Below are 27880 nucleotides of genomic sequence, written 5' to 3'. Positions count from 1 at the left end.
ATCAGATGGGACCTGGCCCCTGCCTTGGCCCTCATGGGGCTCCATTCAAGGAGGCAAGAGAAGCTGTTGTTTGCTCCTGAGTCCCAGCAGGAGGATACGGTAAACCCCATGTGTTTTGCAGCCTCGAACGGTGCTCAAATGGTGAGTTTCAGCCCTGCTGCTGGCCAGAGAATTAAGTTGAAGGAGGTGGGGGAGGAAGGAAGGGACAAAGAGAAAGAGAGAGAGAGAGAGAGAGAGAGAGCACGTGCACGCACACACACACACACACAGCAGAAAGAAAACAGCGATTGCTTTCTTAGCAAGCATAAAACCAAGGCCTCACCACCCTATTTGGAAAGCAGGAAGAGTCAGACCCATACTTGAAATTTGGATGAGGCCAGAGTGTGTATTTCTACGCTCACCCCACCCCTGAATCCTGGGCCGCTCCCACCGTGAACAGACCACAGGGCCCACTGGGAACAGGTAAGGCCTCCCTGCAGGGAGGCATGGCTAGGGCAGCAAGCTGGACTCACAACTTCTTGTTGGAAAGAGATTTTTGCTAAGGGAACAGGAATGAGCGCCAGGGAACCTGGGGTTTTAGTAAATCATCTACTGCCAATTCCCCCCTGACCTCAGCAAAGTCCCTTTTCTCTTGGCTGCCAATTCCCCCTCTGCCAAACTGACCCAACCCTGCTGCTCCCACAGAAAAGATGACAATGTCAGCTGGGAGCAAGGGAGTGCCCAGCCTTGTCTCTCCTGGGTGCCCGTCCCTTTCCCTCTTGGGTACTTGAGGTAGTGCCTCTTGGCACTGCTTAGTGTGGGGTTGGATTCAGCCCCAAGACTAATTTTCCCTGTGAACTCCCTGTCCAGGATACACTCTGTCCCAGGAGACTGGCTTGATATTTGCTTTCCATTTGGTATTTTTGCTTTGTGGCATGGTTCTGGAGCTGCCCATCGGGCTCTAAGAGCCCCGGGCATAGGCCAGGGCCATGAACAGTCACGGCCTGGCAAGGCAGCTCTTGGGGAGGGGTGTTAGCACCAAGTGGCAGTACCCAAGGCACCTATTCATGAGTCAGCAGCTACACTGCAGAGAGCAGTGGGGGGCTGGAGCCCCACAAAGCTAACCGGTGGATGTCCCAAAGAGCAAATGCAGATAACTGGTGCCTGGTAACAGGCCTGCTCCCAGCAGGGTGAACTCCATAGCCCTGAAGGGCTGGTCCCAAGAGGCACAGAGATCTCCGCTCAAGCAGAAACCATCTTGGCTCAATTTCCACTCCTAGGAAACGGTCTGCCGGAGGAGGCAACGTCCCTACTCCGGAGAGTGGCCTGAGCCGGCTGCTGGCCTGATGGCAACTCTGCCAAACCAGGGAGCCACCAGGAGCGACACATCCAATTCCCAGGAGTCTGAGCACGTCAGCCTGCCTGCTGGTGGGTCCTAGGGGCAGGGCAGCAGGACAGGCTGTTTCTTTGTACTCTCCCTCCCTCCGAGTGTGTGTGGGGGGGTGGGGGGGTGACTTGCTCCAGGAGACTCAGGGTGCAAGAGGCGTTGCTTGGGGCAAATTTGAAGCTTTGATTCAATTCTCCCCAGGAATTGCCAAGTCGGGCCTCGTCCCAGGGCCAGAAAGCTCCCTTTGGCCTGGAAGAACGGATGCTGCTAGGCGATGCCGCTCAGCAGGCCAAGCGGCATGATTAAGCTAACGAAAATAGAGAAGGGACTGTTGGAAGGGAGAGGTTGGTTCCCCTCCACCCTACTAGAACATACGGGGAACATGCCCAGTAGAGGTGTTTACAAAAATGGTGATCCATTCAGCCCTCGCTGCATGCTAAGCACTAGGATGGATAAGGGATTAGCAAATCAGACCCCATCTATGCCCCGTAGAGTTTCACAGAGGGAGAGTGCAGGGATCCTATCCCTATTTTTCAGATGAGAAACTTGAGGGCCAGAGAGGTTAAGTGAGCTGGAACAGTTCACACAGAAGTCCAGGGGCAAAGCTGGGACTAAAACCTGCGTCTTCTGTCTTCCAGTTCAGTGCTCTTTCCATCAGATCATGCTGCTTAGGCCATAGCCCAGAGCATTTCCTCAATTCTGGTTGTTTAAACAGTGTAAGAAAGGAGCATCAAAGGGCTGCCTTTGCTCACTGACTCATGGCTGTGCTCACTGAGGCTGTTCCTGCTGGCCTCTGGTTGTGCCCACTGGCCTGCATTACTGCCCTCTGAGGCTGTGCCCTGTGCAGGTGGGTCCGCTGGCCTGTGGTTGTGCCTGCTGTGGCTGTGCCCATGACCTGCAGCTAGTCCTACTGTTGCTGTGCCTGCCGGCCAGTGGCCGTGCCTGCTGAGGCTGTGCCCTCTGACCTGTGGCAATGTGGTCCAAGGCAATGCCGCACTAATGTACTCTACGCTCAGGGCAGACGTCTGTCTTCTCTCCAGCTCTAGGCTTTCACTGGCATGGCAATGTCAATCCCGCATGAGGGACTCACCCGGGTTGTCCGCGCAGCTGATGGCTGTGGTGGCAGCATTGGTGACAAAAGCCATTTTCAGTGGTTTTAGCTGTACCTGATTGGAAATTTCCCAACTCAAGGCTGTGTCCACCCCGAAGCACTTCCAGCTCCTTTTCTTCATCCCATGGCACCTGTGATGAAGCCACACTTCTCTTCTGGTGTAGCCGGAGGTGGGCTAGCGAGAGGAGTAGGAGCAGAGGGAACTCCACTCACCTACTCACCAGCAAGCCATGACACCCAGGAGGGAATTCTGGGGGAGAGGCTGGGAGGGCAGAGGGGTAGAAATGAAGGATGAGCATGAGATGGGAGATAAAAACAGAAAGCGGAGGAACAGGAAAGGGAGCGGACAAACAGAAAGCAGACACTAAACAGTTCAAGGAACCAATTCCGGAAGTCAAACCTAGCAGGTGACACTAAACAAATATAAGTGATCATTACAACCACTATTTGTTACATTGCCCAATTAACCAAAGAGATTAGTCATTTCATTGAATACTAAATCATAACTAGTGCCTAATTTAAAGGGATCTTCCAATCTCACAAGCATCAACTGAACACTCAAAAACAGATTGTTCTCCCCCGCCCATCAGAACGCATATTTCCAGATCCAAATTTATTCGAGATCATTTGCCCACCTCTGGCTCTCTCACACAAACCGTCCACGGGGGAGGAAGTGTGGGGGACAGTGGCCACAGCCCAGGGTGCAAAAGTCAAAACTCTGAAAGCTCTGTGTGTGTTGAAACCCTGCTTAACCAGACTGAAGGTCCCAGCTGTGGTAGTTTAATGACTCCTCCCTCTTGGCCAGCCCCTCTCTGAGCCCCTCCACAGGACTGCTGCTGCTGCTCCTGCTTCTGCTGTCTCAGCCTAGCTCTGGCGCTGCCTCTTGGGAACGGGCGGCCCAGCCACCGCCTCCCAGGCAGGTCAGGTCAAGGGGTCACGGTGTTTGGCGTTCCTGCTCTCTATTCCAAACAATGATCTCACAAGCCTCCTCCGGCCTTATCTCAGGGCCTGAGCCCACTGTGGGAGGCATCCAGATAGGTGGTGAGAGCCCTGTCCTTTCAAGGTTTGCGAAACAGAAGCAGCGAGAGGGTAAGGTGTCCTGGATGGGGCCAACCTGCCTGTGGGCCGAGAGCTGGAGTGGACGTGGGATGTCCACCCCATCAACCAGTTTGACAAACATCTGCCCAGGCAGACAGGCAGATCAACAAACAGACCATAGACAGACAGTTCAGTTCTACCTCGGCGACCGTCCAAAATGACATCATTGCGAAGTCAGCATCAGGGCCAGGATGAATAGGGGTGTAGAAACGTGGGCAGGGTTAACGAGGGAGTCATCGTGGTGCTGCCAGTCTCACATCATCCCGCAGAGGGGCAACACCACTTTCTCTCTTTCAAAGTGCTCCAAGAGCCTTCAGCATCTCCAAGTAAATGCACAATGGGAATGTGTCACCCCACCCACTGTTTCCATTCCCCTTGAAGACATTCTTCCTGGGGTCCAGGCAGAGGAAATCCTGGATCAGGCACTGGACTGTGCTTATGCCAATGCGTACAGCACAGACACATGGAGCTTGAAGGCAACCAGACACAACCGCAACAGGTCCTATGGGATGTTGCCCTGCAGGAGAACAGAAGGGGTGCCCTTAGTAGTAGTAGTAGTGGTAGAAATAGTAGTGTTTTTAAGCACTTACTGCATGCAAAACACTGTACTTAACACTAGGAAAGAATATACACATAGGAATTAGACATATTCATGGCCAGACAACTGCCACCTAGTTAGTGTGGGTCTCTGTTAGTGCCAACCAGCTGCCTGGATGAACAGTATCATCACGATGCCCTCCCTGGCATCCAACCCCGAGGGAAATTAGTATGGGGATGAAGTAGCCCCTGTTGGTCATGGGATGGAAAGACCAGGGATGATAGAGGGGCAGGCCATGTAAGTTAGACCAGCTAAGGAGGGGCCTGGTTCAACTCAGGAATGATCTTACATACTGAGTTACTGGAAGGCAGTTTGGAGTGCAAGAAAATCACCTCACCGTGCCTCGTTCTAGCCTGTCGCGCCGTGGACACCTGGCCCACATCATCCCCCGGGCCTGGAATGCACTCCCTCCCAACATCCGCCAAGCTAGCTCTCTTCCTCCCTTCAAGGCCCTACTGAGAGCTCACCTCCTCCAGGAGGCCTTCCCACACTGAGCCCCCTCCTTCCTCTCCCCCTTGCCCCCCTCTCCATCCCCCATCTTACCTCCTTCCCTTCCCCACAACACCTGCATATATGTATATATGTTTGTACATATTTATTACTCTATTTATTTTACTTGTACATATCTATTCTATTTATTTTATTTTGTTAATATGTTTGGTTTTGTTCTCTGTCTCCCCCTTCTAGACTGTGAGCCCACTGTTGGGTAGGGAATGTCTCTATATGTTGGCAACTTGTACTTCCCAAGCACTTAGTACAGTGCTCTGCACACAGTAAGCGCTCAATAAATACGATTGATTGATTGATTAACACAAGGATGATAAGGGGAGAATGCCACCCTACCGTCTGTCCGAACACTCCCTGGGGACATCCTCAGGGTATGTGGCAGGGTGAACCATTGGTCTGCTCCCTGGGGAAGTGTCTCCTGCATTTACCTACTCCCTTTGGTTTCTTCTCTGTCAGAAATAACCTGTTTGTAAAGGAAGTTCAAGTGATAGGCCCACAGTTCAACCGGGAATGTCTCCATAGATATCGGGGCCACTTGAGTCTGCCTTTACAAGTCTCGGCCTCTGGTTAGTGATGGGGCGTCTCTCTCCCCGCACCCACAGTTGTTCCTTGACAGGGTGTCAGTACTAATCACTCACCAGAAAGAAGGGGTGTTGGCGGGGGGGTGGGGAGGGAGAAGGTGGGAAGTCCCCAAAAAGAAGCTAAACCTGACAAGCACAAGAGTTTCTTTTGTGCCTTGAAAGATTTTTGGCCTGGCTAATGCCTGAGGAGGGACAGGCTCGCGTGTGGCTGAGGGAACCTCCCACCCTGCTTTCTATGCATTTTGCAGTCTGCCATGCTGGTGACTCAGGAGGTAAGTGGCTGCCGGTGGCCAAAACAGGATCCAGAGTGCCTAGACTTTCCTCTGCTGGACTGGGACTAGAGAGAGGGTAGGACCCTGTCTCATCCCCAGCTCACCCTCCTGCTCACCCAGTCGCTGAATGGCTCTCATCCCCAGTGGGTCCTTGGAACAGCCAGTGCAGGCCTGGAGTGGGTGGCTTTTTCTGGTACCTCATGGGGAGTGCTACAGGCTGAGATGCCTTAGACATCCTGGCTCAATGGGGCCCCTGCATGTTCCTGCCTTCAAGGGGACAGTGGTCCCTTTGTAGCCATGTTTGAAATGGGTCTCCCAGGGCAGGAAACTGGGGTAGCAGGAGAAGAGCTGCACCCAGTATGGGGTCTACTGAGCTGTGCTGGGTGCCAGGGGCAGGATGGAGGCAAGCTCACTGATCGGACATGACCCTAACCCCAGCCATGCCCCTGTAGTATGTATGTCCCTAGGTTTATATTCGGTTCATTCATTCACTCAATCAATCCTATTTATTGAGCGCTTACTGTGTGCAGAGCACTGTACTAAGCGCTTAACTCAGTTGCTTCCCCCTGCCTGTCATTTATTTTTATGCCTGTCTCCCCAACTTGACTGTAAGCTCCTTGAGGTCAGAGATCATGTCTGATAACCATTGCACTCTCAACCAATCAATCAATCCATGGTATTTATCAAACACTATGTGCAGAGCACTGTACTAAGCACTTGGGAGAGTACAGTAATCAATCATATTCACTAAGCACTTACTGTGCGCAGAGCACTCTGTTAAGCACTTAAATACAACAATTAACAGACACATTTCCTGCACATAACAAGCTTACAGTCTAGAGGGGAAGGCAGGCATTAATGTAAATAAATATTATGTACTTAATACAGTTCTCTGAACAGAGTAGGTGCTCAATAAATACTATTGATTGAGTGAGTGAGTGAATGAACAAGCGTCTTCAGGATTAGCGTCCATCCTGGGCTGGAGGTTTTGGGCCAGTTGGCCCCTCATGGAAATGGGGCAAATGATGAACACTGGTGGGAGAGGCCATGGGGTGTCCCAGGGTAGCAAAACCTCCACCTCCCTGGGAGGGGTCCTGGGTCCTTCTTTTGTCCTTAGAAGGCAAAATTCAGCTTTCCACTAAACATGTCGCTGGCTCCATTTTGCAACTCAAAGTGCATAATGTCAGATCCTCAGAGCCCGGGGCATTGGGTCGAGGCAGGCCCACTGCTGCTGCCAGACCAGAGTTCAGAGTTTGGCCTTGAGGTCAGGCAACAAAATCACTGTGGGACCTTGGGCTGAAAGCTTTATGCCTCTGTTTCCCCAGCCTGCAAGGTAGGAACAGCATCACTCATCACCTCATGTCAGTGATAGGTTCAGGTTTGAGAGGGAGAAATGTATCTGATAAAGGAAGTGTGATCCTGAGCTTAGCCAAAACGTTCCCTGCGAGCTCCCCTCCCTTTGTTGTTCTAAGGGATCTTGGTTCTCGGAATCCAGAATTAACTCCAGTTCTAATCCCCTAAATACAAAGTCCCTCACACAGCGTTCCTGGCTTCCTTCAGACTGGGAGCGGATGCTCCACCGTAGCTTCCCAAGATCCTGGTCTGGGACAGGGCACTCCAGGACAATGAGGACTCTGTGTCTTCCTTCTGAACACCCTATTGTGTCCTTGTTACTCCTCAGCCATTTCAGTCCACTGGGAAACAAAGCGGCTGGCCGCAGCGAGGACACATATCACCCTTCTTTCCCCGTCCACCATGTTCCCCACCTCCCACCGTCTCTCCTTCACTCATCCATTCTCATCTCCCACTATACCCTCCTGCCTGCTGTGGCCAGTGGGACAGCCATTCAGGTCAGTTCAGAAAGGGCTGCTGTCCTGAGTCCCCAGGCATAGGCATATTTCCAGTAACTTGGGGGAGAGGAGGGACCAGTGCCCTGCCCTCAGTTTCCATGTGCAGCACTGAGAGGGAACAGCTCCACCCCCAAGGATTCTGGGATGGGCTAAGAGCTACTGGCCTGGCCACCAGTCTGCCTATAGTCCGGTAGACTGACAGCAGGGCCCCGACAAGAGGATCGGAATCCTCCAATTTCAGAATTCCTTGACTGCTGAGACCCTGCAGCTCTCTCTTTTTTTATGGCTTTTCGTTAAGCACTTACTATGTGCCAGTCACTGGCATAGTTACATAGATAGATACAAGATAATCAAGTTGGACAACAGTCCATATCCCACTTGGGGCTAAGAGTCTTAATCCCCATTTTACAGATGAGGGAACAGAGGCTTAGAGAAGTTTAAGTGACTTGCCCAAGGTCACACAGCAGGCAAGTGATGGAGTCAGGATTGGGAACCCAGGTCTTTCTGAGTCCCGGGCCTGTGCTCTATCCACTTGGACACACTTTTTATCTCTGCCCTTCCACACCCAGCTGCTCCAGCCTGGGCAGTGGCAGAACTGTGCCTGGGAAGAAGATCATGCAATGCCCTTCTGCTTCCAAAGTGAAACAACTGCCAAAATGAGCCACAGTTTCTCACCAGCTGTGCAGAACTCCTTTGCCTGGAGAAGTTCAAAGGTGATCTTGCCCTCTCCCAACATCCCAACCTGCACTTTCCTGTGCCATTTTTACCACCGTTGCGAAGAATAGTCACACCCCCTTCACCCTTTCCTCAAAATGCCAGTTTTCATCTTTTCATTCTGTTCACTGTTTTCTGTTTGTTTATTCATCATTCTCATCAGTATCACTGTCAACAGTGTTTTTTATGCCTGCAGAGTACAGCCACTTGGCAACCATGCTCAACTGACTCTTCACCAATGGTTTTAGGTTTGGGCTTTTTTTTAACTGCAGTGAAGAGAGAAAAATGAGTTTGAGTTTGAAGAGGTTGAGGAGTTGAGATTCTCTGGTGAATTAAGAGGCTTAGTACTGTTTTAATAGAAGGAACTTATTTAGGGCATTGTTTTAGGGACCTTCTCCATCTCCAGCAGAGTAGCCTGAGGTTGAGTACCAGCCTGGCATACCCTGCACCCAAATAAGGATCTCCCATCATAGACAGCTGAAAGACACCACTGGATTTTGCTACATCAGCTGCACATTGCTCAGTGATACTCCCCCTATTTGTAATTTATTTTAATGACTGTCTTCCTTGCCAGACTATAAGCTCCTTCAGTTCAGGAATCATGTCTTTTAGCACTCTTGCAGTCTTCCAAGTGCTTAACAGTGCTCTTCAAGGAGTAGGCACTCAATTAATGTTATTGATTGATTGATAGTCAAAGAAAACTGAATCAAGAGGGCCAGCCAACCTACCCTTTAGGAGACTGACAGAAAGAATGCAGTGCCAATATGGCACCCTCTAGACTGTAAGCTCTTGTGGGCAAAGAACGGGTCCACCAACTCTTGTATTGCACTCTCCCAAACTCTTACTACAGTGCTCTGCACAGATTAAGCACTCAATAAATACCCCTGATTCACTGATTGAAGTAGGAGGGAGAATACTGATTGTCTTGAAACTAAACTCCTTTTTCTCCCACCTAATTTCCTGTTTGCACCGGACCTGCCACTCTAAATAGACTTTCCTTTTCCTCGCTGAGTCAGGACAGGGGTTTTAAGAGGATGAGCCACAACTGCCCCATGCTAAGAACCCTGGAGGGGGAGAGGCTGGAGGCAGGGCACCAGTAGAGAGGCTTCTGTGGTCATCCAGCCTGGAGATGATGAGAGCCTGAACTCAGGTGGTGGCTGGAAGAGGCAAATCTGGGAAATATTGCAGAGGAAGGATTTTGTGATTGCCTGCATATGGATATGAAAGAACACGGAAAGACCACGAAGCAGAAGGTGATGATAACCCTCCTCCACAGACGGTGGATAGCGCATGGGCCCGGGAATCAGAAGGTCATGGGTTCTAATCCTGGCTCCTCCACTTCCCTGCTGGGTGGCCTTGGGCCAGTCATTTCACTTCTCTGGGCCTCGGTTACCTCCTCTGGAAAATGGAGATTGAGACAGCGAGCCCCACGGGGGACAGGGACTGTGTCCAACCTGAGCTGCTTGTAGCCAGGCTTAGTACAAAGCCTGGCGCATAGTAAGCGCTTAACAAATACTAAAAGTATTATTATTGTTATCAAATATATATGATTTAGAGAATGATCCCCCTCCCTCCCTCTGTATATATGTTTGTACGAATTTATTACTCTATTTATTTAATTTGTACATATTCATTCTATTTATTTTATTTTGTTCATATGTTTTGTTTTGTTCTTTGACTCTCCCTTCTAGACTGTGAGCCCGCTGTTGGGTAGGGACCGTCTCTAGATGTTGCCAACTTGTACTTCCCAAGTGCTTAGTACAGTGCTCTGCACACAGTAAGCGCTCAATAAATACGATTGAATGAATGAATGAATAAGGCTGCCACCCACCTGATTCTCCTCTCCTCCCTTCCCCCTTTTCCAGAACAGACAACAACCCCAACCCAGAGGTTCAACCCAGCTTGCTGAGGTAGCAGCCTCAGTCCAAGCCGCATCATCCCGTGACTGTCCTCAGCAGAGCACTCTGGTACGTAATGAGCACTCAATCAAGGCCAAGCATTGTTCAAGTGGTTAACACAGTGCCCTGAACACGGTAAGCACTCAGTAAATTCCTCTGAATGAATGAATGATTGATTGATCGATTGACTCCTGAGCATTGTGGTAAATGCCCAAGACGCAGTTATTGTGGGGAAAGTTTGTTGGGATTTAGCCAGTGCTGGAGAGCCCTCAGCATGTCCTGGGGCTTGACAGTCATGTGACATTCAGCCAAAACAGGAATTTGGGACACTGGGCCACCAAAGCTGAAGCAGGAGGGCAGAGCCCCAGAGTTGTGAGGATGTAGTCTGGAGGGTTAATGCCGGCCCCCAACATTCTAACTTTTAGAGAAGCAGCATGGCCTAGTGGGAAAAGTACAGAACTGGGAGGTGGCTCGTGGCTTGCATGCTGGCTGGCCTTGGGCAAGGCACTTAACTTCTTTGTGCCTCAGTTTCCTCATCTGTAAATGGGCATATACTACCTATCCTCCCTCGCATTTAAACTGTGAGCCCCACGTGGAACAAGGACTGTGCCTGACTTGATGACTGTGGATCTACCCCAGCACTTAGTACACTGCGTGGCACATAGTGAATGCTTAACAAATATAATAGGAATAATAGTAATTATATCGTTATTATTATTATATCATTTCAGTCCGTACATTCAATCGTACTGTGTGCAGAGCACTGTACTAAGCACTTGGGAGAATCCAATACAACAATAAACAGGCACATTCCCTGCCCACAATGAGCTTACAGTCTAAGCTATAAACTGTAATCGCTTTAAGTTATTCGTTATTCCAGTGGTGAGGGTGGAAGTGGGGACAGGGCACCTCTGCCCCAGAATAATGGGGATGGAATCAGAACAAGAAAGCTGGTTACAATTCAGCAAGCCTACACTCTCAGCAGGAGAGATAAGGAAGCTAATCAGGGCAGGACTTTAAGCTGCTCCAGGAAAACACTGTGCAGGGACCCAGATGCCTCCACCCTTCCCTGGCGCACTGTGGAGGAGGCTGAATCCCCCTCCCGCCCCCACATCCCTGAGTTAATCTGGGCCCTGCAGCGGGGTGGGTGAGTTGGTCCAGGGAACATGAGGCGCTTACGAGGCGCTTGGAGGCAGCAGAAGCTGAATGATCTAGGGAGTCCAGAGGCTGCTGACCATGTGGGAATCTTCAGAGAAGAAAGCAATCAATCAGTCAATCGTATTTATTGAGCGCTTACTGTGTGCAGAGCACTGTACTAAGCGCTTGGGAAGTACAAGTTGGCAACATATAGAGACAGTCCCTACCCAACAGTGGACCCACAGTCTAAAAGGGGGAGACAGAACAAAACCAAACATACCAACAAAATAAAATAAATAGAATAGATATGTACAGGTAAAATAAATAAATAAATAAATAGAGTAATAAGATAGCTCCTGACCTGGCCAAGAGTGGACTTGCTCTTCATGCAGAGCACCGACCCAGGCCGGAGTCAGTCGACGGCTTCCTTGGTAAACTTGTTCCGGTGTCACACTGGCAGCCAGGCTTGGCCATGCAACCCAAGCCAGAGCTTCAGAGTTTTAGTGTCTATTCAATTCATTTCATTTAATCATATTTATTAAGCGCTTACTGTGGGCAGAGCACTGTACTAAGCACTTGGGAAAGTACAATACAACAATAAACAGTAACAATCCCTGCCCAAAATGAGCTCATAGTCTAGAGCGGGGGGAGATAGACATCAATACAAATAAATAAAATTACAGCTATATTAGTAAGTGCTGTGGGCTGGGAGGGGGAGTAAGAGCAAAGGGAGCAAGTCAGGGGATGTAGAAGGGACTGGGAGATAAGGAAAAGTAGGGCTTAGACTGGGAAGGCCTCTTGGAGGAGATGTGTCTTCAATAAGGCTTTGAAGGTGAGGGGGGAGTGTAACTGTCTGGCAGATTTGAGGAGGGAGGGCATTCCAGGCCAGAGGCAGGATGTGGGCCAGGGGTTGGCAGCGAGACAGATGAGATCGAGGCACAGTGAGAAGGTTAGCAGCAGAAGAGCTAAGTATGTGGGCTGGGTTGTAGAAGGAGAGAAGCGAGGTGAGGTAGGAGGGGGCACGGTGATGGAGTCCACCTCAAAGCTCCTCCCTTTCAAGATCATGGGGAACTCAAACTCATCCCCAGACTCCCAAATACCCACCGGCTCCCACCCTACCAGCATCCACCCCATTGGCCCCCAACCAGCACCCTCTCCAGCAGCCCCCACAAGCCCCTGTTCCGCTGCACCCATGCCCCGGGGCCTCTCCAGCCCAGGTTTGGTGGAAGTTTGAGCCCAGCCCGTGTGTGGGTGAGCATTTCTCTGACCATCCCTGTGATTCATTCAGAGCATTGCTGTCCCTGGAGCAGGAGCTCCGGGCCACGTCCACGCTCATGTCAGTTAGGCCTCGGACAGGCAGCTCCAGCCAGAACCACTCGGGTGATGTCCCAACACTCCAGCTGACTCTGCTGGCCTCGCGGCCCATGGCTAATGCAAACAGTTACTCGGCTGCTCTGCCTACCTGGCTGGCCCGACGTGCCCTGCTCCGTTGAGACTGGTGCGGTGAGGCTGGACCAGCCACCCATGGCAGAACTGTGATGGTCTAACCACGGCATCCGGGCACCTGGTCGGTTTGCCCCCTAAAAGGTTCTATTCTTGTAGACTCAGGCCCAATCATGTTGCTCCTTTCTGGGGCTTTTCCATAGCCTCCTTCTTGCTGGAGGCTCCAGTGGTTTCAATTCCCATTATCACTCCCAAGTGCCTCCCAAAAGAGCCCTATCTGCCATCCCGGTGCCTCTGGGACCCCAATGCCAGTGCCCCCCAAGGACCCCGGTCCCAGGGCTTCTCTGGTCCCATGGGTGGCTGCATGGCCCGGGTTCATATGTACTGTCTATCTAGTTCAAGCTAATTAAGACCTGCAATGCTGTACAGGTCCTGGATCGCTGCATTTCTGCCCATCCATGTAAGCACTAACTCCAGCTAACATTGGCTCGGGAAGAACTCCAGGTTCGTTAGCTCTGGGTTTGTTGTCTCGGGAATGACTCCAGCTCATTGGCTTGGGAATAACTCTGGGCTTGTTTGCCCAGGAATGACTCTGGCTTGTTCACTCAAGAATGACTTTGGGCTTGTTGGCTTGGAAATGATGCACAGATCCAAAGTGTGTACTTCCCCAGAGCACAAGCTCCTTGTGACATCGAGTTGGAAGAAATGGTTGTGCACATGCTCGCAGTGTGGAAAGTAAAAGTTGTGCACATGCTTCTGCCATTGGACCCAGTACTCCCTGAGCATGAGTTCTCCTTAGCATGGGGTTCCTCCCCTGTCTGGAATCCTCTAGACTGTAAACACTTTAAAGGCAGGGAATGTGCCTACCAACTCTGCTATTGTGTACTCTCCCAAACATTTAGTACAGTGCTCTGCATGCAGTAAGTGCTCAATAAATAGGATTGATTGATTGAATGTCTGCATGTTAAGAAAGACAACGGAACCAAATACCCCAGATTTGAAGCCAGGCTGCGGGACCGAGTGACTGAGAGTCACAGGAGCAAACAAGAGGCCTGGGGGATTGATATCCTCTCCAGTTTAGGCCAGACTCTGCCACTGGCCCTCCACGCAGACAACCAGACCTTCTGGTCTTGCCTGGGGTCTGTTCAGAAAAGCTAGACAGAGTCAAAGCAGAGGTGGGTTGGGGAGTTTCCTGGCACTAGTGGGGGAAAGATAAAGCAACAAAGCTAAGGGAAACCCACGAGAAGGGGTGGGAAGACAGAGAGGGGTCACATGAGTCAGAGAGGAGGGCGAGACCCTCCCTTCACTTCCCCAGGAACCACTTAATCTCCCAAACCCCTTCCTCACCCTGACCCCTCCCAGCCCTATACCCTTCCTCATCCCCAAGCCCTGTTTGCCCCCATGGACTTTCTCTCTTTACCCCTGTGCCCATCCATAAAACCATGGACCCCCTGGCCTTCCTGAGCTGCCATGCCCCGGGGAAGACAGATCCCAGGCCCTGCAAGGGAATGTCAACAGGGAGGAGCCAAAAATGTCAGGGGCAGAAAAACTGGCCACTAGGCCAACCTAAGGGGCCAGTGAACCAAATTGAGAAGGGCACAGAGGAGAGGAGGTTGGACAAGATTCCCCAGGCCTCAGTCCGGAAGGAGAAAAGGAGACCTGGATTTCGGCAGAATCCTGCTTAACTTTTCCTCTTGTTCCTCTGCTGTCCTCTCCCCAGGCCTGCCCAACATCAGAGGTAAAGTCTCCCTTCCAGTCTCCAACCCACCACCACCCACCCTGCAGCGGAATGCTTTGTTTGCCCCAGGTGGGCTGAGCCTCTAGATTCATCCTGTGGTCACCGGCTCCTTCTCAATTGTTCTACTGTCATTGTGTGACACCTGTTTTTGTGGGTTGGCCAAGAAAGAAATCAAAACACGGAACTCAGGCCTGATAACTCCTGCATGGAGGAAGCCTGGGATGGGAGTGTGGTCCCAGAATTCAGTCTCCTTCAAAGTTGGCATTTTCACGTTCACTGCCCGAGGGCTTCGAACCGAAGCTCGTTGAAGGTAGGGAATGTCACTGTTTATTGTTGTAGTGTACTTTCCCAAACACCTAGTACAGTGCTCTTCACACAGTAAGCGCTCAGTACATACAACTGAATGATTGAATGAATGAATGAGTGCTTGGTGGCCTCCGCCCAGCCCTGACCAAGGGAGGTGACAGCCAATGCCATGGTGAACACAAAGGACAGAGAAGCAGCATGGTCTACTGGAGAGAGTGCAGGACTGAGAGTCAGGAGACCCGGGTTCTAATCCCGGCTCCACCACACTACTGCTGTGTGACTAATGGCAAGTCATTTAAGCTCTCGGTGCCTCAGTTTCCTCACCTGTAAAATGAAGATAAAATACTGTTCATTCATTCATTCGACTGTATTTATTAAACACTGTGTGCAGAGCACTGTACTAAGCACGTGGGAAAGTAAAATACCACAATAAAGACTGACAATCCCTGCCCTGTTCTCCCTCCCCTTTAAGACTGTGAACCCCATGTGGGACAGAGACCGTGTCTGATTTGATTACATCGTATCTACCCCAGCACGTAACGCACAGAAAGTGCCTAACAAAAACCACTTTTAATAGTAAAAGTAGTATTAATAAATGGGATCCAGAGTTGTCTCCACCTATAGACCTTGATAATTTCAGTCAGTCAATCAGTCAGGTCATGCTGCTGCCTCACCCTTCCATCTCCTTTCCCCTCTCTCCCCCCACCAGTGAAGCAGAGGGCACCTCAGCCCACTCCCAGCCCCTTCTGGATTCTCAAATGGAGCCAGTTCATCTTTGTGTGAGTGCAGGCAAGGATTGTCAACAACTCAGCTTCCACTGTGCTTGGGACCAACCCCATATACTGCTCAGCCCCAAATCCCCCCTTGCCTCCTCCCAGAAGCCTGAAGAAGAGCAATAGCCTCAGTATCATCCCCAAGCCAGTCTTATCAGCAGAAGTAACAGGGACATATATTTGTGTGTGTGTGTGTGTGTGCGTGTGCATGCGTGCACATGCATGCATGCACACGTGCCTACTTTCAACTGGGTCTCTCTGTGTCCTGATTCTCTCTCTGTCTCTGCCTAGGTCTCTCATCTATTTCTGCCTTTATGTTTCTGTCAGTCTCTGCCTCCTCACAAGTCTCTGTCTTTATCCCTGACCTTCTTCTCTTTCCCTTTCCTACCTTTCCAAGCCAAATCCCAGAACATGGTCCTTCCCCCGATGGAGCTCCACCCAAATACTGGCTCTGCAGCAAAATCTTTGAGTCAGCTCTACAAGCCAAGAGTCATGGGCAGGCGGTGAGGTATTTATTAGCAGTTCGCAGCCCAGGGGCGAGCAAGCAGCCCACAGCGGCTGTCCACAGGAATGAGTTGGACATGCCTGGGGTAACCAGAAACACGACATTCAGAGGAAACACTTTAGAGGCACAACAAAGCAAAACCTCAAACGATGTGGCCCTGGAGCAGGAAGCTGGGAAGCAATGTTGGGGCGGGCAGCGGGCAATGGGCAGTGGGCAGCAGGCAGAAATGAGGAGGTGGCCACAGGGCTGCAGCTTGGATAGGTAGGACTCCAAGGTGACCTAATTGCACCAAGCCTTTAGCACAGCAAATGCACCACTGCAGCCAGAGGAGTCTGCAACCTGTGTCACCTTCAGTCCAAAGTCCAGCTCTAAACCCTGCAGTTTAATCCTTTCCTGGGGACTTTCCCACCTCCCCAAGCATACCAGGACCAAGAATTTGGTTTTCTTGGTTCTAGCCTGGAGCTGGGCTGGCTTTGGACTGATCTGCTCTTCCTGTGCAAGAAAATGAGCCAGCATCAGAGGGAGTGGGGAGCAGGGGGACCGGGTTACTGAACCCCATTTCTGTCTCAAAAAGCCTGCCTTCCCCACTGCCCAGCCTCACTTTCTCTCTATGTGCGTGTGTGCATGCATACACACACACACACACACACACATGCACACATGCATGCACACACACACCTTCCTCCCCAAATTCCTTCTCCTTCCATAAATCCGTAAATGCCCAGAAAACTCTGGGCAAGTCATCACTTGGGGAAGATCCTCTCTGGGCATCAGTGTCACCTTCCTCCCCGACAGGCTGTGGTAAGCTCTGCTGTGCACTGAGCATTAAACAGGGCTTAGTAAAACCCACTGCCCTGCCCTGCCCTCCAGGAGGTCAGCCTCAAGGGGGGAGTTATTATTAATAATAATAATGGTATTTTAAAGCATTTACTATCTGCCAAGCACTGTACTAAGCAATGGAGTAGATACAAGATAATCAGGGATTATATGGGGCTCGCAGACCTAAGTAGGAGAGAGAACGGATATTGAATCCCCATTTTGCATATAAGGGAACTGAGGCACAGAGAAGTTAAAAGTGACTTAATTAAACTAAGGTCACACAGCAGACAAGTGCAGAGCAGGAATTAGAACCCAGTTCCTCGGACTCCCAGGTGTGTACTCTTTCTACTAGGTAACTTTCTTCTTGAAGAAAAACACACATAAGATGAACTCTCAAAGGCTGCACATGAACATTGGTAAAGTGGATATGGAATATAAACATCAGTACGTAGGAGTCTCCAGGGGCTGAGGATGTGAGCCTAGTGGAGGACTGAGGGTGGCTAGAGACTCCTTGGAGGAAGAAGCTTCTTAGGAGAACTTTGGGGAGAACCATGGTCCAGTGAGGCTGAAGAGGGAGGCATTCCTTTGGAGGATATGAAGGGAAGGGGATTGGTAAGGAGGCTACTGAGGTGAGGCTGGAAGCAAGGAGATCTGTGAGGATGTGGAAGGAGGTGAAGCTGAAGGGTAAGAAGCTGGAGTAGGGAGGTTGGTGAGGAGGCTGTTGCAATAATCCATCTAGGAGAAGACTTGTGCTTCTTGTGCACGAGCATAGTTGGAAATGGAGAGGAAAGGGTGGATCTGTGGAATATTGAGGACTAACTAAAGGATTTAGAGACCAATTGACTGTGGGGGCAAAGGGAAGGGAGGAACCCAAGAAGGCAGTCAGACTGCAAGCCTGTGGGTCCCGGACGGTGGTGTAGGGTGGAACAGAGAGGATGTGGGGGCGGGGAGGAAAGAAATTTAGATTCAGGTACTTAAGCTTAATTCGTCAACAAACCATGTAGGTGGAGGTGTCCTGAAGGCAAGAGGAAATGTGGGATTGTAGATTAGGTGAGAGGCAGATTTGGGAGTCTTCCGCATAGAGGCGTTGGCTGAAGCCGCAAGTGCGGATGAGCTCCCTGAGGGAGCGAGTATAAAGTGAGAAGAGAAGGGGACCAAGGACTGAGCCTTGTGGGACCCCCACCAGGGAGGGGGTGCGGCGGAGGGGGAAGAAGTGCCGGCAAAGGAGGCTGAGGAGGAGCGGCTGGAGAGGTAGGAAGAGGAGCCCAGGAGAGGACAGTGCCCCCAGAACCGGGGCCTGAGAGAGAATCCGGGAGTGGCCGGTCCTCAAGTCACAAAAGTCACACGGAGTGGAGAAGCGGAGGAGGAGAAGGCTGGGGAGGAGCCTTTTTAAATCGTATTTATTGAGCGCTTACTGTGTGCAGAGCACTGTACTAAGCGCTTGGGAAGTACAAGTTGGCAACATATAGAGACAGTCCCTACCCAACAGTGGGCTCACAGTCTAGAAGTGAGCGGTCTAGAAGGATGCGGGGGGCAGCGGCAGGGGCACTTACAGGTGCAGAGGCACGGGCAGGGACAGGTGCAGGGGCAGGAGCAGGTACGGGGGCAGAGGCCGGGGCTGGGGCAGGGGCAGGGGCAGGTACAGAATCAGGGTCTGGGGTAGGGGCACTTACAGGTGCAGGGGCACGGGTAGGGACAGATACAGGGGCACTTACAGGTGCAGGGGCACGGGTAGGGACAGATACAGGGCACTTACAGGTGCAGGGGCACGGGTAGGGACAGATACAGGGGCACTTACAGGCGCGGGGGCACGGGTAGGGACAGATACAGGGGCACTTGCAGGTACAGGGACACGGGTAGGGACAGGTATAGGGGCAACTTAGAGGTGCAGGGGCACGGGTAGGGACAGATACAGGGGCACTTACAGGTGCAGGGGCACGGGCAGGGACAGGTATAGGGGCACTTAGAGGTGCAGGGGCACGGGTAGGGACAGATTCAGGGGCACTTACAGGTGCAGGGGCACGCAGATATAGGGGCACTTACAGGTACAGGGGCACGGGTAGGGACAGATACAGGGGCACTTACAGGTACGGGGGCACGGGTAGGGACAGATACATGGGCACTTGCAGGGGCACGGGTAGGGACAGATACAGGGGCACTTACAGGTGCAGGGGCACGGGTAGGGACAGATACAGGGGCACTTACAGGTGCAGAGGCACGGGTAGGGGAAGGTATAGGGGCACTTAGAGGTGCAGGGGCACGGGCAGGGACAGATACAGGGGCACTTACAGGTGCAGGGGCCGGGGCAGGGGCAGGTACAGGGACAGGTGTAGGGGCAGGGGCCGGGGCCGGTCCAGGGACAGAGGCCGGGGATGGTGCAGGGGCAGGTACAGGATTAGGGGCTGGGGCTGGGGCAGGAACACGGGCAGATGCAGGAGCACTTGCAGGTGCAGGGGCACGGGCAGGGACTGGTATAGGGGCCGGGGCCGGGGCCGGGGCCGGGACAAGGACAGGGTCCGGGGCCCGGCGGCCGGTCCTCTCCCTGGGGCCGGAGCGAAACCAGCTAATTGCACCGCCTCCTCCGCGGGTCCGCGGGCCGCGTCAGGGGGCGGGGTGGGGCGGTTAAAAGGCGGTGCCGGTGGGGGCCGCCAGCCTTAGCCTGGAGCCGCGGGACCGGCCTTCTCCCGCCGAGCCCGGGGTCACACGGGGCCCCAGAGCCCCCCACCCCCCAGAGCGCCCCCCCCCCCGCCCCATGCTGCCCAACTGACCCCCGGCCCGCCGCCCAGGTAAGCCTCCTCCACGCCGCTGGAGAAAAGTGGTGGCCCTATAGCTGGCCCTACCCGTGCCCCGGGAGCTCGCCCCCGGGGTCAGCGAGGTGGCCACGGCGCCTCCCGCCCCACACCCCCAGTCCGAGGGGCGGGGGGTCCCCAGAGGGAGGAGGGGAGGCCTCCAGATTCAACCCCACTGCACTGACCTCCCCCCCAACCACAAGTGACCTATTTCCTCCTCTGGCCTCTTCTTCCCGGGCCCCGTGACCGGCAGCCCCGGGCTATCGACCCCCACCTCCCACCCCCGAGCTATCGACCCCGGGCTCCCCGGCCAGATGCGGTGCAGAAGGCGGGGGACTCGGTTGGCTGTGAACCCGGCTGGCTGCTGCTGCTAATGGACTTGCACAACAGGTTTCCCGCGCGTGTTGTTTGCGAGCCTCCCGGGACGTGTGTGTGACTCCTTCCTCCTCCTCTTCCTCCTCTGTCCCCTCTCTGCCCGCCCCACGCTGACCAAACAGGGGGACCAGACCTCCCCGGAGGGAGGAGAGTGGGACCGGGGCCCCAGAGTGGGACGGTCACCCCCCGTGAAGCCCAGCTGGGGACCAAGGGCCTGCGGAGCCAGGACACCTGCAGTTATAGGTAACTGTTGGCACCCCAGTTGGGGGGAAGGCGAGGGGAGCAGGACTCGCACCCAGGGCTCCCCAGGCGATGGTGAGGTCAGGCCTGTCCACCCCAGGTCACACCTGGATCAGGTGTTTCCCGCCACTTCCTTAAGGAGCTGGGATGAAGCCGTGGCTGCAGGCCTGAAGCCTTCCCCGGTCCAGGTGAGGGCCAGGAGGCTGGGGGAAGGCTGTCAGGGCAGTTTTCACTCTGTTGGCCCGACTGATTCTCCATGAAAGTGGGCCATGGCTCCCAGGGGGGATGGGAGGAAGGGGAACAGGGGGCTAGGTCCAGCCAGCCTGGCGCCGCAGGACTGCAGATCCAGAGTCCACTTGGAACCAGTCCCCTGGTGCCCTCTGTTAGTGGCCGGAGACCGGCCGCTCCGAGGCTGCTATTCCAGCGAGGCCCAGGGGCCCGAGAGGGAAGGATCGAACTGAGCCGAGGGAAAGGGGATACAGCTGGGAAACCGAGGCACAGACCCTACTGCCACTCACCACCACCCCCTCCAATCCACGGAGGAGTCACCTGCCTTTGGGATGGTTCCACGTGGATCCTGAAGCTAAACAGGAGTAGTGGTAATAACCATTCATTCATTCAGTCAGTCGTATTTGTTGAGCGCTTACTGTGTGCAGAACACTGTACTAAGCGTTTGGGAAGTACAAGTCGGCAGCATATAGAGACGGTCCTACCCAACAACGGGCTCATGTTAGGGAGCATCCGCTGGGTACAACGCACGGCACAAAGTGCTTCAACAGTCCTTTTGAGCCTGGCTTCTGTCACTTTCTAACTCTTCCCTCATCTGGTGCTTGATAAGTCTGGGATAGAGGGATGGGAATCTGGCCTGAAGGACTCTCGGAAAACCCCACCTCCTCACCTCTGCTTGCCTCCCTCACCCCCAGCCCCCACCCCAAATAGAGTGAGACCTCCAGAGCAACAGTGGGGCAGAAGGACGTTGGGCCTTTGAAGGGCTCTCACAGCTTGCTTTGGTCCCGTCTCCATCTCCGGAAGGCCTGGCTGTGAAGACTTCCTGAAGATCAGGTCATGCTGCCCGCATCACAGTCTAGCTTGACTTCTGCCTGCCTGGGGCCTCTCCTTCCTCTTTCTCCCTTGCCACGGTCATTCAGCCCTGTCACCCAAAACAGCTGAGAGACCATCTTGCTTGGAGGCTGAGACATGGCCTAAGTGCTCTAAGATGCACCCATTAGGCACATCAGAAAATAGTTGTGTAACTTTAGGTTCAGTGGTTAGGTTCAACTTTTAAACTTCATGAGGTTCTTAGGTCTCTTTTTGTGGGGCGAGCTCTCCCTTATTCAAGGACTTGGGCAGTGGAAAAGTATTGTTTGGAGTGGAAGGGAAGGGGAAGTTTTCATAAATATATGAGGTTTTCTCCCTTTTAATTATTTTTCAGCAGAGAATTTTGACCATTTAAAGCTCCTTAAGACACAAGAATTAGAAGTCTGTCATTAAGTGGCTCGACCAAGAAACCTGTTTATTGAAGGATTTTTGATGTTGACTTTTTCATGAGAATTAACAGCTGCATTTTAAACTAGTACTTGGTAATCTTAAAAAGACAAATAATAATAATAATGAAAATAATGATATTTACCGCTTGCTATGTGCCAAACAATTTACTAAGTGCTGGGAAAGATACAAGATATGCAGATCAGACACAGTCCCTGCTGTACATAGGACTCACAGTCTAAGCGGGACGGGTGAACAGATGTTTAATCCCCACTTTACAAATGAGAAAACTGAGCAACAGAGTAGTTAAATGACTTGCCCAAAATCACAAAAGGGAAAGTGGCAACTCAGATTAGAACTCAGGTCTCCTGACTCTCTTGTCTTGTGTTCACTAAGCCACACTGCTTCCATGGAATCTCCTGATTTCTGGTGCATTTGAGTGGTGCTTAAAGAAATCTGGAAGGTGGCCCTAAAATTTCCTTTTCATGGCTCTGGAGTTGTGGAGTAGGAGAGGCTCAAAACTGCGCTAAAATGATTTTGCAAAATGGACTTGGGTTGTTCCTCCCTCAACGGGTGGTGCCTGCTGAAGCCATACATGCAGGGGAAGGGGGCAGCTGGCTGGCTCCCTGAGTGTTAGGCAGGGGCGGAGGATCAGAAGCAAGACCTCAATCAATTGTATTTATTGAGCACTTACTGTCTGCAAAGCACTGTACTAAGCGCTTGGGAGAGTACAGTCTAACGGTGGCAAGACACGTTCCCTGCCCACAAGGAGCTCACAGTCTAGAGAGGGACTCGGACATTAAAATAAATTTTAGATAGGTACTTACGTGTTGTGGGGCTGAGGGCACTGTTGGTTATGTCTCTGAGCCTGGTGCTCTGAGATTTCATAGAAATCACTTTGGAAAAGCCTCTGCAAGGAATGGTTTTTTGGCGCTGTTCCTCTTACCCACAGCCTTCAATCTCTGCAGCCCAGGGGACCTGTGAGCTGGGTGCTGGACACCAGACCCGCTCCTCTGCCCCTGCCCAGTCCGTGGCCTTGGATAATCGCAATACTTCCTGACTCAGTTTCTCTATTTGTAAAGAGAAAATAATCACACTGACTAGACTAGAATCATCCAGGTTCATCTCCCCCACCCTCACCCCCTGGGGAGCAGTGAAGGTTAATAAGGTGTTCTTAATGTGTTCTAGACTCCTCTGGAGCCTTTCATCTAATGATCTAAATAGTGTTATTCTGGCAAGCACTCATGACAAAACTCTTCAGGAAAAGAATGAATCGAGGTATTAAGCATCACTCAGACACTTCAGAGGAAGTGGGGACAAAACCATAGTAGACCAAGCTATGAACCCCAACGTTCTTCCTCCCTGCCTGCCTCCTGAATCATTTTATTCCATTTTATTCTCTCCCCAAGGAAGCCATGGAATTTTTCAAGATTAAGGTGTTTAGAATAGTCCTGAGGCTTTAATAATGGGTTTTGACACTGAGTTACCTGTGGTAATTATATATTACCAAGAAAATTCTTTTATCTTTTTCATCTCAAATGCACCTACATTCTTGTGAGCTGACTTCTTCAAGCACGTGTGCTCATTTTCCTCAGGGAGAAACTGAAAATTATTAGTTAAAATGAACCTCTTGGATAAATTTGTTTAGACAGAGTTAATATTTTGCCTATTGACTGAAATAGGTTTTTTGAGGAACAGACTGATTCTCCATGTTTTGTTTAATGAAATTGTCAAGGGCCCTGATTTCATGCTATTTATTGCTGGATTTTTTTTTACTGGAAATGGAAGCAGAAGGAGAATTTGATGAATGTATTTAACCTGAAAGTCTTCCAAATCAGATTATTTGGAAAAGATCACCATATAATGGTGTGCATATGTGTGCACACTCTAAATGTTGTAGACTTGTCTTTTCATCTCTTCCTCCACCCCACTTCTCCACACCCATCCAGTCCGTCCCCTGCACCCAGTTAAGATTGGGCCATCAGAGGAAGCTCAACTAGCTTTGCTGCATAATCTCTTCAGCAAGGCCATTTCATCTACCTGTGTGTCCCGCCTGCCTGTGGGGTCTGACCCTCCCTCCTTCCCTCCCTCCCTTTTTTCTTCTCTCCCTCCCTCCTCCCTTCTTTCTTCTCTCCCTCCCTCCCTCCTGCCTGTGGGGGCTGCCACGTCTGGGAAGTGAAGGGCAGGAGAGCCAGGAGCCTCCAGAGGCGATGGATCCACAACTATTCCGTCCAATCCTGCTTGCTCAGTGGATCCACGATTCCATCCACTCCCGCTCCCTCACCAATCCGGGAATGGAGCGCACTGTCCTCTTCCCAACAGCCTGGCCCTGGTGGGACTTGGACTGGGGTCAGTCAGCCTCGTGCGGGGAGTGGCCTGGAACCTGGATCTCGCATGATGTTCTCTTTGAAGTGTCTAATAACTCTGGGCTTGGCAGAGCCCACCAGTGCCCAGCACTCTCACTGACAGTAGGTGGACGGACCATCTCCCACTTAGAGGAGCTGAGAAACCAGGTGGCTGAAGGTTTGGGTGCTGCCCCCAGCTTGTGGAGAACAGTGATTTGAGGTGGGTTGGGGGTTGGGAGGGGCGGTTCTGGGGCCCAGAGACCCTGCGGCATGGCACGGACTCTGTCACACTCACAATCACATCGTTGGGTCAGAGGGGTGGCAGAGTCCGGGGTATCTTCGGGACCTGATGGTTGTGTCCAACCACCTATTTCTATGTCTTGGGAGACAGCCCACCTTCAGAGCTAGTCTTGACCTCTGAACATCTTCTAGCTTGAGCTTTCTGTATTTAATTTTTATTAATTTTCTTATTAATAATACTGTTATGATGGTACTTGGCACTTGCACTGGGCTAAACTCTGGAGTGGAGGATACAAAGAAATTGGTTCAGGGACCACCCCCACTCCCCCGGGAGCTCCCAGCTTAAGAGAGAAGAGGAGCAGGTGTTACTGGGAATGATTGACACTGGGCTGAGAAGGTGAAGGCCTGGGGTGGGGCAGGGGCCAGCAGAACACTCACTAGGCAGGGTGGCTTCAGGGGTTCCTTCAACGCAAAGCCAGAAGAGAGGGGCCTGTTCCCCCATCCCTTTGCTGACCCTTGAGGGCAGGACTCCTATCCCAGGCGCAGGGACTGCCCTCCCCTTACCCTCCCCTTACCCTCCCCTCCCAATGCCTTGTCTGTGACAGGCTCCAGGTCACAGGACATGGGGACGCAGGGCAGGAAGCGTTGGACCCTGGGTCACCTACAAGGGGGTGCCGGAGGGGAGCAAGGCCAAAATTCACTCTGAGCAACTTGCTTGGAGCACCCCAGCTGCCTGAAACTCACTCAGTTGAAAACTGTAGCTCAGGCAAAGCGAATCACGGAGGAGTCTTTGTCCTTCAGGGCTAGAAAGAGCACCGGCATCCGAGTACATCAGATTTCACCTTCTCTTCTCCTTACTCACTCAGCAGGACCTCTGACCCGAAGAATGGATGTCTGGCAATTTCATTCAAAAGAGACGTCTTTATTTGACCCCAAACACTTAGCCGGCAAAATGACCGTCAAATTTTTATCTCCTGTTTAATGCTGCTTCTGTGTGAGAAGCAGAGTGGTCTTAGAGGAGTGGGATTCAGAAAACCTTGTTTTAAAATGGTGTTTGTTAAACACTTACTATGTGCCAGGCACCGTACTAAGCACTGGGGTAGATGTAAGCCAGCTCTGCCACTAACCTGCTATGTGACTTCAGGCAAGTCTCACTTAATTTCTCTGTGCCTTAGTCTCCTCAGTGAAATGGGGGTAAGATACCTGTTTTCCTTCCCCCTTAGACTCTGGGATCCAGATGGGATTAATCAGTCATATATTATTGAACACTTCCTCTGTGCAGAGCACTGTACCAAGGGCTTGGGAGAGAATGATACAATAGAGTTGGTGGGATAAGGACTAGATCTGATCTGATCAGCTGTGATCTACTACAGTGTTTGGCAGTGTTAGGAAGTGCTTAACAAATACCACAATTATTGTTATCACTGTTATTAATCATCAACTGACTTATCACAGAGTGAGCATGCAGACCTCGAGCCTGGAGAGCGGGCTGGGCGAGGAAGAGAGCGGCTAGGTTGGGTACCTCTGTAGCACTGACATTTCACAGATAAGACTGCCTCGTTTTTCTGAGACCTAATGGTTTTCTACTGCTTCTGTGTCTCTCTCCCATCAGCGGGGACTAGCCCACCGACACCACCATGGACTGGAGCACGCTGCACACCTTCATCGGAGGCGTCAACAAGTACTCCACCAGCATCGGAAAGATCTGGATCACCGTCCTCTTCATCTTCCGCGTGATGATCCTGGTCGTGGCGGCCGAAGAAGTGTGGGGGGACGAGCAAGAGGACTTTGTCTGTAACACGCTGCAGCCGGGGTGCAAGAACGTGTGCTACGACCACTTCTTCCCCGTGTCGCACATCCGTCTGTGGGCTCTGCAGCTCATCTTCGTCTCCACCCCGGCCCTGCTGGTGGCCATGCACGTGGCCTACAGCCGGCATGAGAAGGCCAGGAAGTTCAGGCGGGGAGAGAAGAAGAGCGAGTTCAAAGATATTGAGGAGATCAAGAGGCAGAAGGTCCGGATCGAGGGAGCCTTGTGGTGGACCTACACCAGCAGCATTTTCTTCAGAATCCTCTTCGAGGCATCCTTCATGTACGTGTTCTACTTCCTGTACAACGGCTACAACCTGCCGTGGGTGTTGAAGTGCAGCGCCGACCCCTGCCCCAACGTCGTGGACTGCTTCATCTCGCGGCCCACTGAGAAGACCGTCTTCACCATCTTCATGGTCTCGGCCTCGGTGATCTGCATGCTGCTGAATGTGGCGGAGCTCTGCTACCTGCTGATGAAGGTCTGCTTCAGGCAGTCCAAGCGGGCTCAGGCCCAGAGGAGCCACTCAGGCCCGCCCACGAAGGAGGCCAAGCAGAACGAGATGAACGAGCTGATTGCGGAGGGCGCGTCGAATGCCATTCCAGGCTTCCCGAGTTAGAGGGGAGCTTTGTTCCTCCGCCCATCCGAGGCCTTTCCTCCCCATCCCCCGGCTCCATGCCCCCCATGAACAGAATGGGTTAGAACGGTACATGGCCTTGTTTCTGCGGGGGGTTTCTGGCTTTTAAAGCCACAAACTAAACTCGTAACACCATAGGCGAGTCTCTGTAGCCAGCCTAGCCCAGCTCCGGCAGGGCAGGAGATCCGTGAGCCTGCAGCTCCGGGACAGAGGCCGCTCAGAACGAGAAGCTGATCATCCAGTATCTTCGAAGGGACAGGGGTCCCTCCCGGCCCGATGCGGGGGTCGTGGATATTTGGCTCGGTCTAGCAACATCCACAATGAGAGCCGTTTTTATCGAACTGATTACTTTTGAGTACAAACTTGGGTAAAAAGTATTTTTTTTTTTAGTACTTGGTATTCCATGTGAAGAGTTTTGTAGTGCAAAGCTGAGTCATTAAAAAGAGCTTCTGTAGTCTTGCCTAAAAAATAAAATGGTACTGCAAGTATCCCAACTTTCAAGTCCCAGAAAGCTTGTCCGGTAAATATTTTAACCTCCTGGCAGCGTGACCACTGAATTTAAAGACCGACACTGACCCGATAAAATGTCACATGTTAGGTGCCATGTCTTCCTGTGTTAGTTTTTCTCCACATTTTCAGCTTTGCTTCTGGTTCAAGCTAAATGGACTCAGTGTCCCCCTCAGTCGATCAATCGATGATATGTATTGAGCACTTATTGAGAGCAGATCCTTGTACTAAGCACTTGGGAGAGTACCAACTCATATTGTACTCTCCCAAGCATTTAGGGCAGTGCTGTGCACACAATAAGTACTCAATAAATCTGATTGATTCAATACAATTGCTAAACACAATCCCTGCCCTCAAGGAGCCTACAATCTAGTGGGGCAGGCAGACATTAAAATACTGTTAAGTAGAGGAAGCAGTAGAGTTTTGTGTATGTACTTAAGAATATGTTCTTAAGTGCTATGGGGCTGGAGGTGGAGTATCACAATCAATCAATCGTATTTATTGAGCGCTTACTGTGTGCAGAGCACTGTACTAAGCGCTTGGGAAGTACAAGTTGGCAACATATAGAGACAGTCCCTACCCAACAGTGGGCTCACAGTCTAAAAGGGGGAGACAGAGAACAAAACCAAACATACTAACAAAACACACATGGTTGGCCACACGTGCATTTGGAATTTGAGGCCACTTCCCAAACTGTGATAGCAGTGTGATGGCCCAGCTAGAGTGGCTTTCCCCAGCCCAA

General features: G+C 51.8%; 1 protein-coding gene across 4 annotated transcripts; it reads left to right on the top strand.

Moving 5' to 3' along the window:
* Positions 1–19600: 19600 nt before the first annotated feature.
* Positions 19601–27137, top strand: GJB6 (gap junction protein beta 6). Of its 4 annotated transcripts, none has more exons than XM_038762067.1 (2): positions 19601–19895; positions 25803–27137. In XM_038762067.1, exon 2 carries the CDS (start codon positions 25828–25830, stop codon positions 26611–26613), a length of 786 nt encoding a protein of 261 aa, XP_038617995.1. In that variant the 5' UTR covers positions 19601–19895; positions 25803–25827; the 3' UTR covers positions 26614–27137. The 4 variants fall into 4 exon arrangements, with proteins under 4 accessions (XP_038617995.1, XP_038617992.1, XP_038617993.1 ...); XM_038762064.1 differs by lacking the exon at positions 19601–19895 and adding an exon at positions 19991–20123; XM_038762065.1 differs by lacking the exon at positions 19601–19895 and adding an exon at positions 20529–20719.
* The last annotated feature ends 743 nt before the right edge of the window (positions 27138–27880 follow it).

Source organism: Tachyglossus aculeatus, chromosome 20 (genome assembly GCF_015852505.1).
Source record: "Tachyglossus aculeatus isolate mTacAcu1 chromosome 20, mTacAcu1.pri, whole genome shotgun sequence".
Classification (NCBI taxonomy): Eukaryota; Metazoa; Chordata; class Mammalia; order Monotremata; family Tachyglossidae; genus Tachyglossus; species Tachyglossus aculeatus.
The sequence above is the reverse complement of the archived record's forward strand: the minus strand, read 5'-3'. Positions and strand labels throughout refer to the sequence as shown.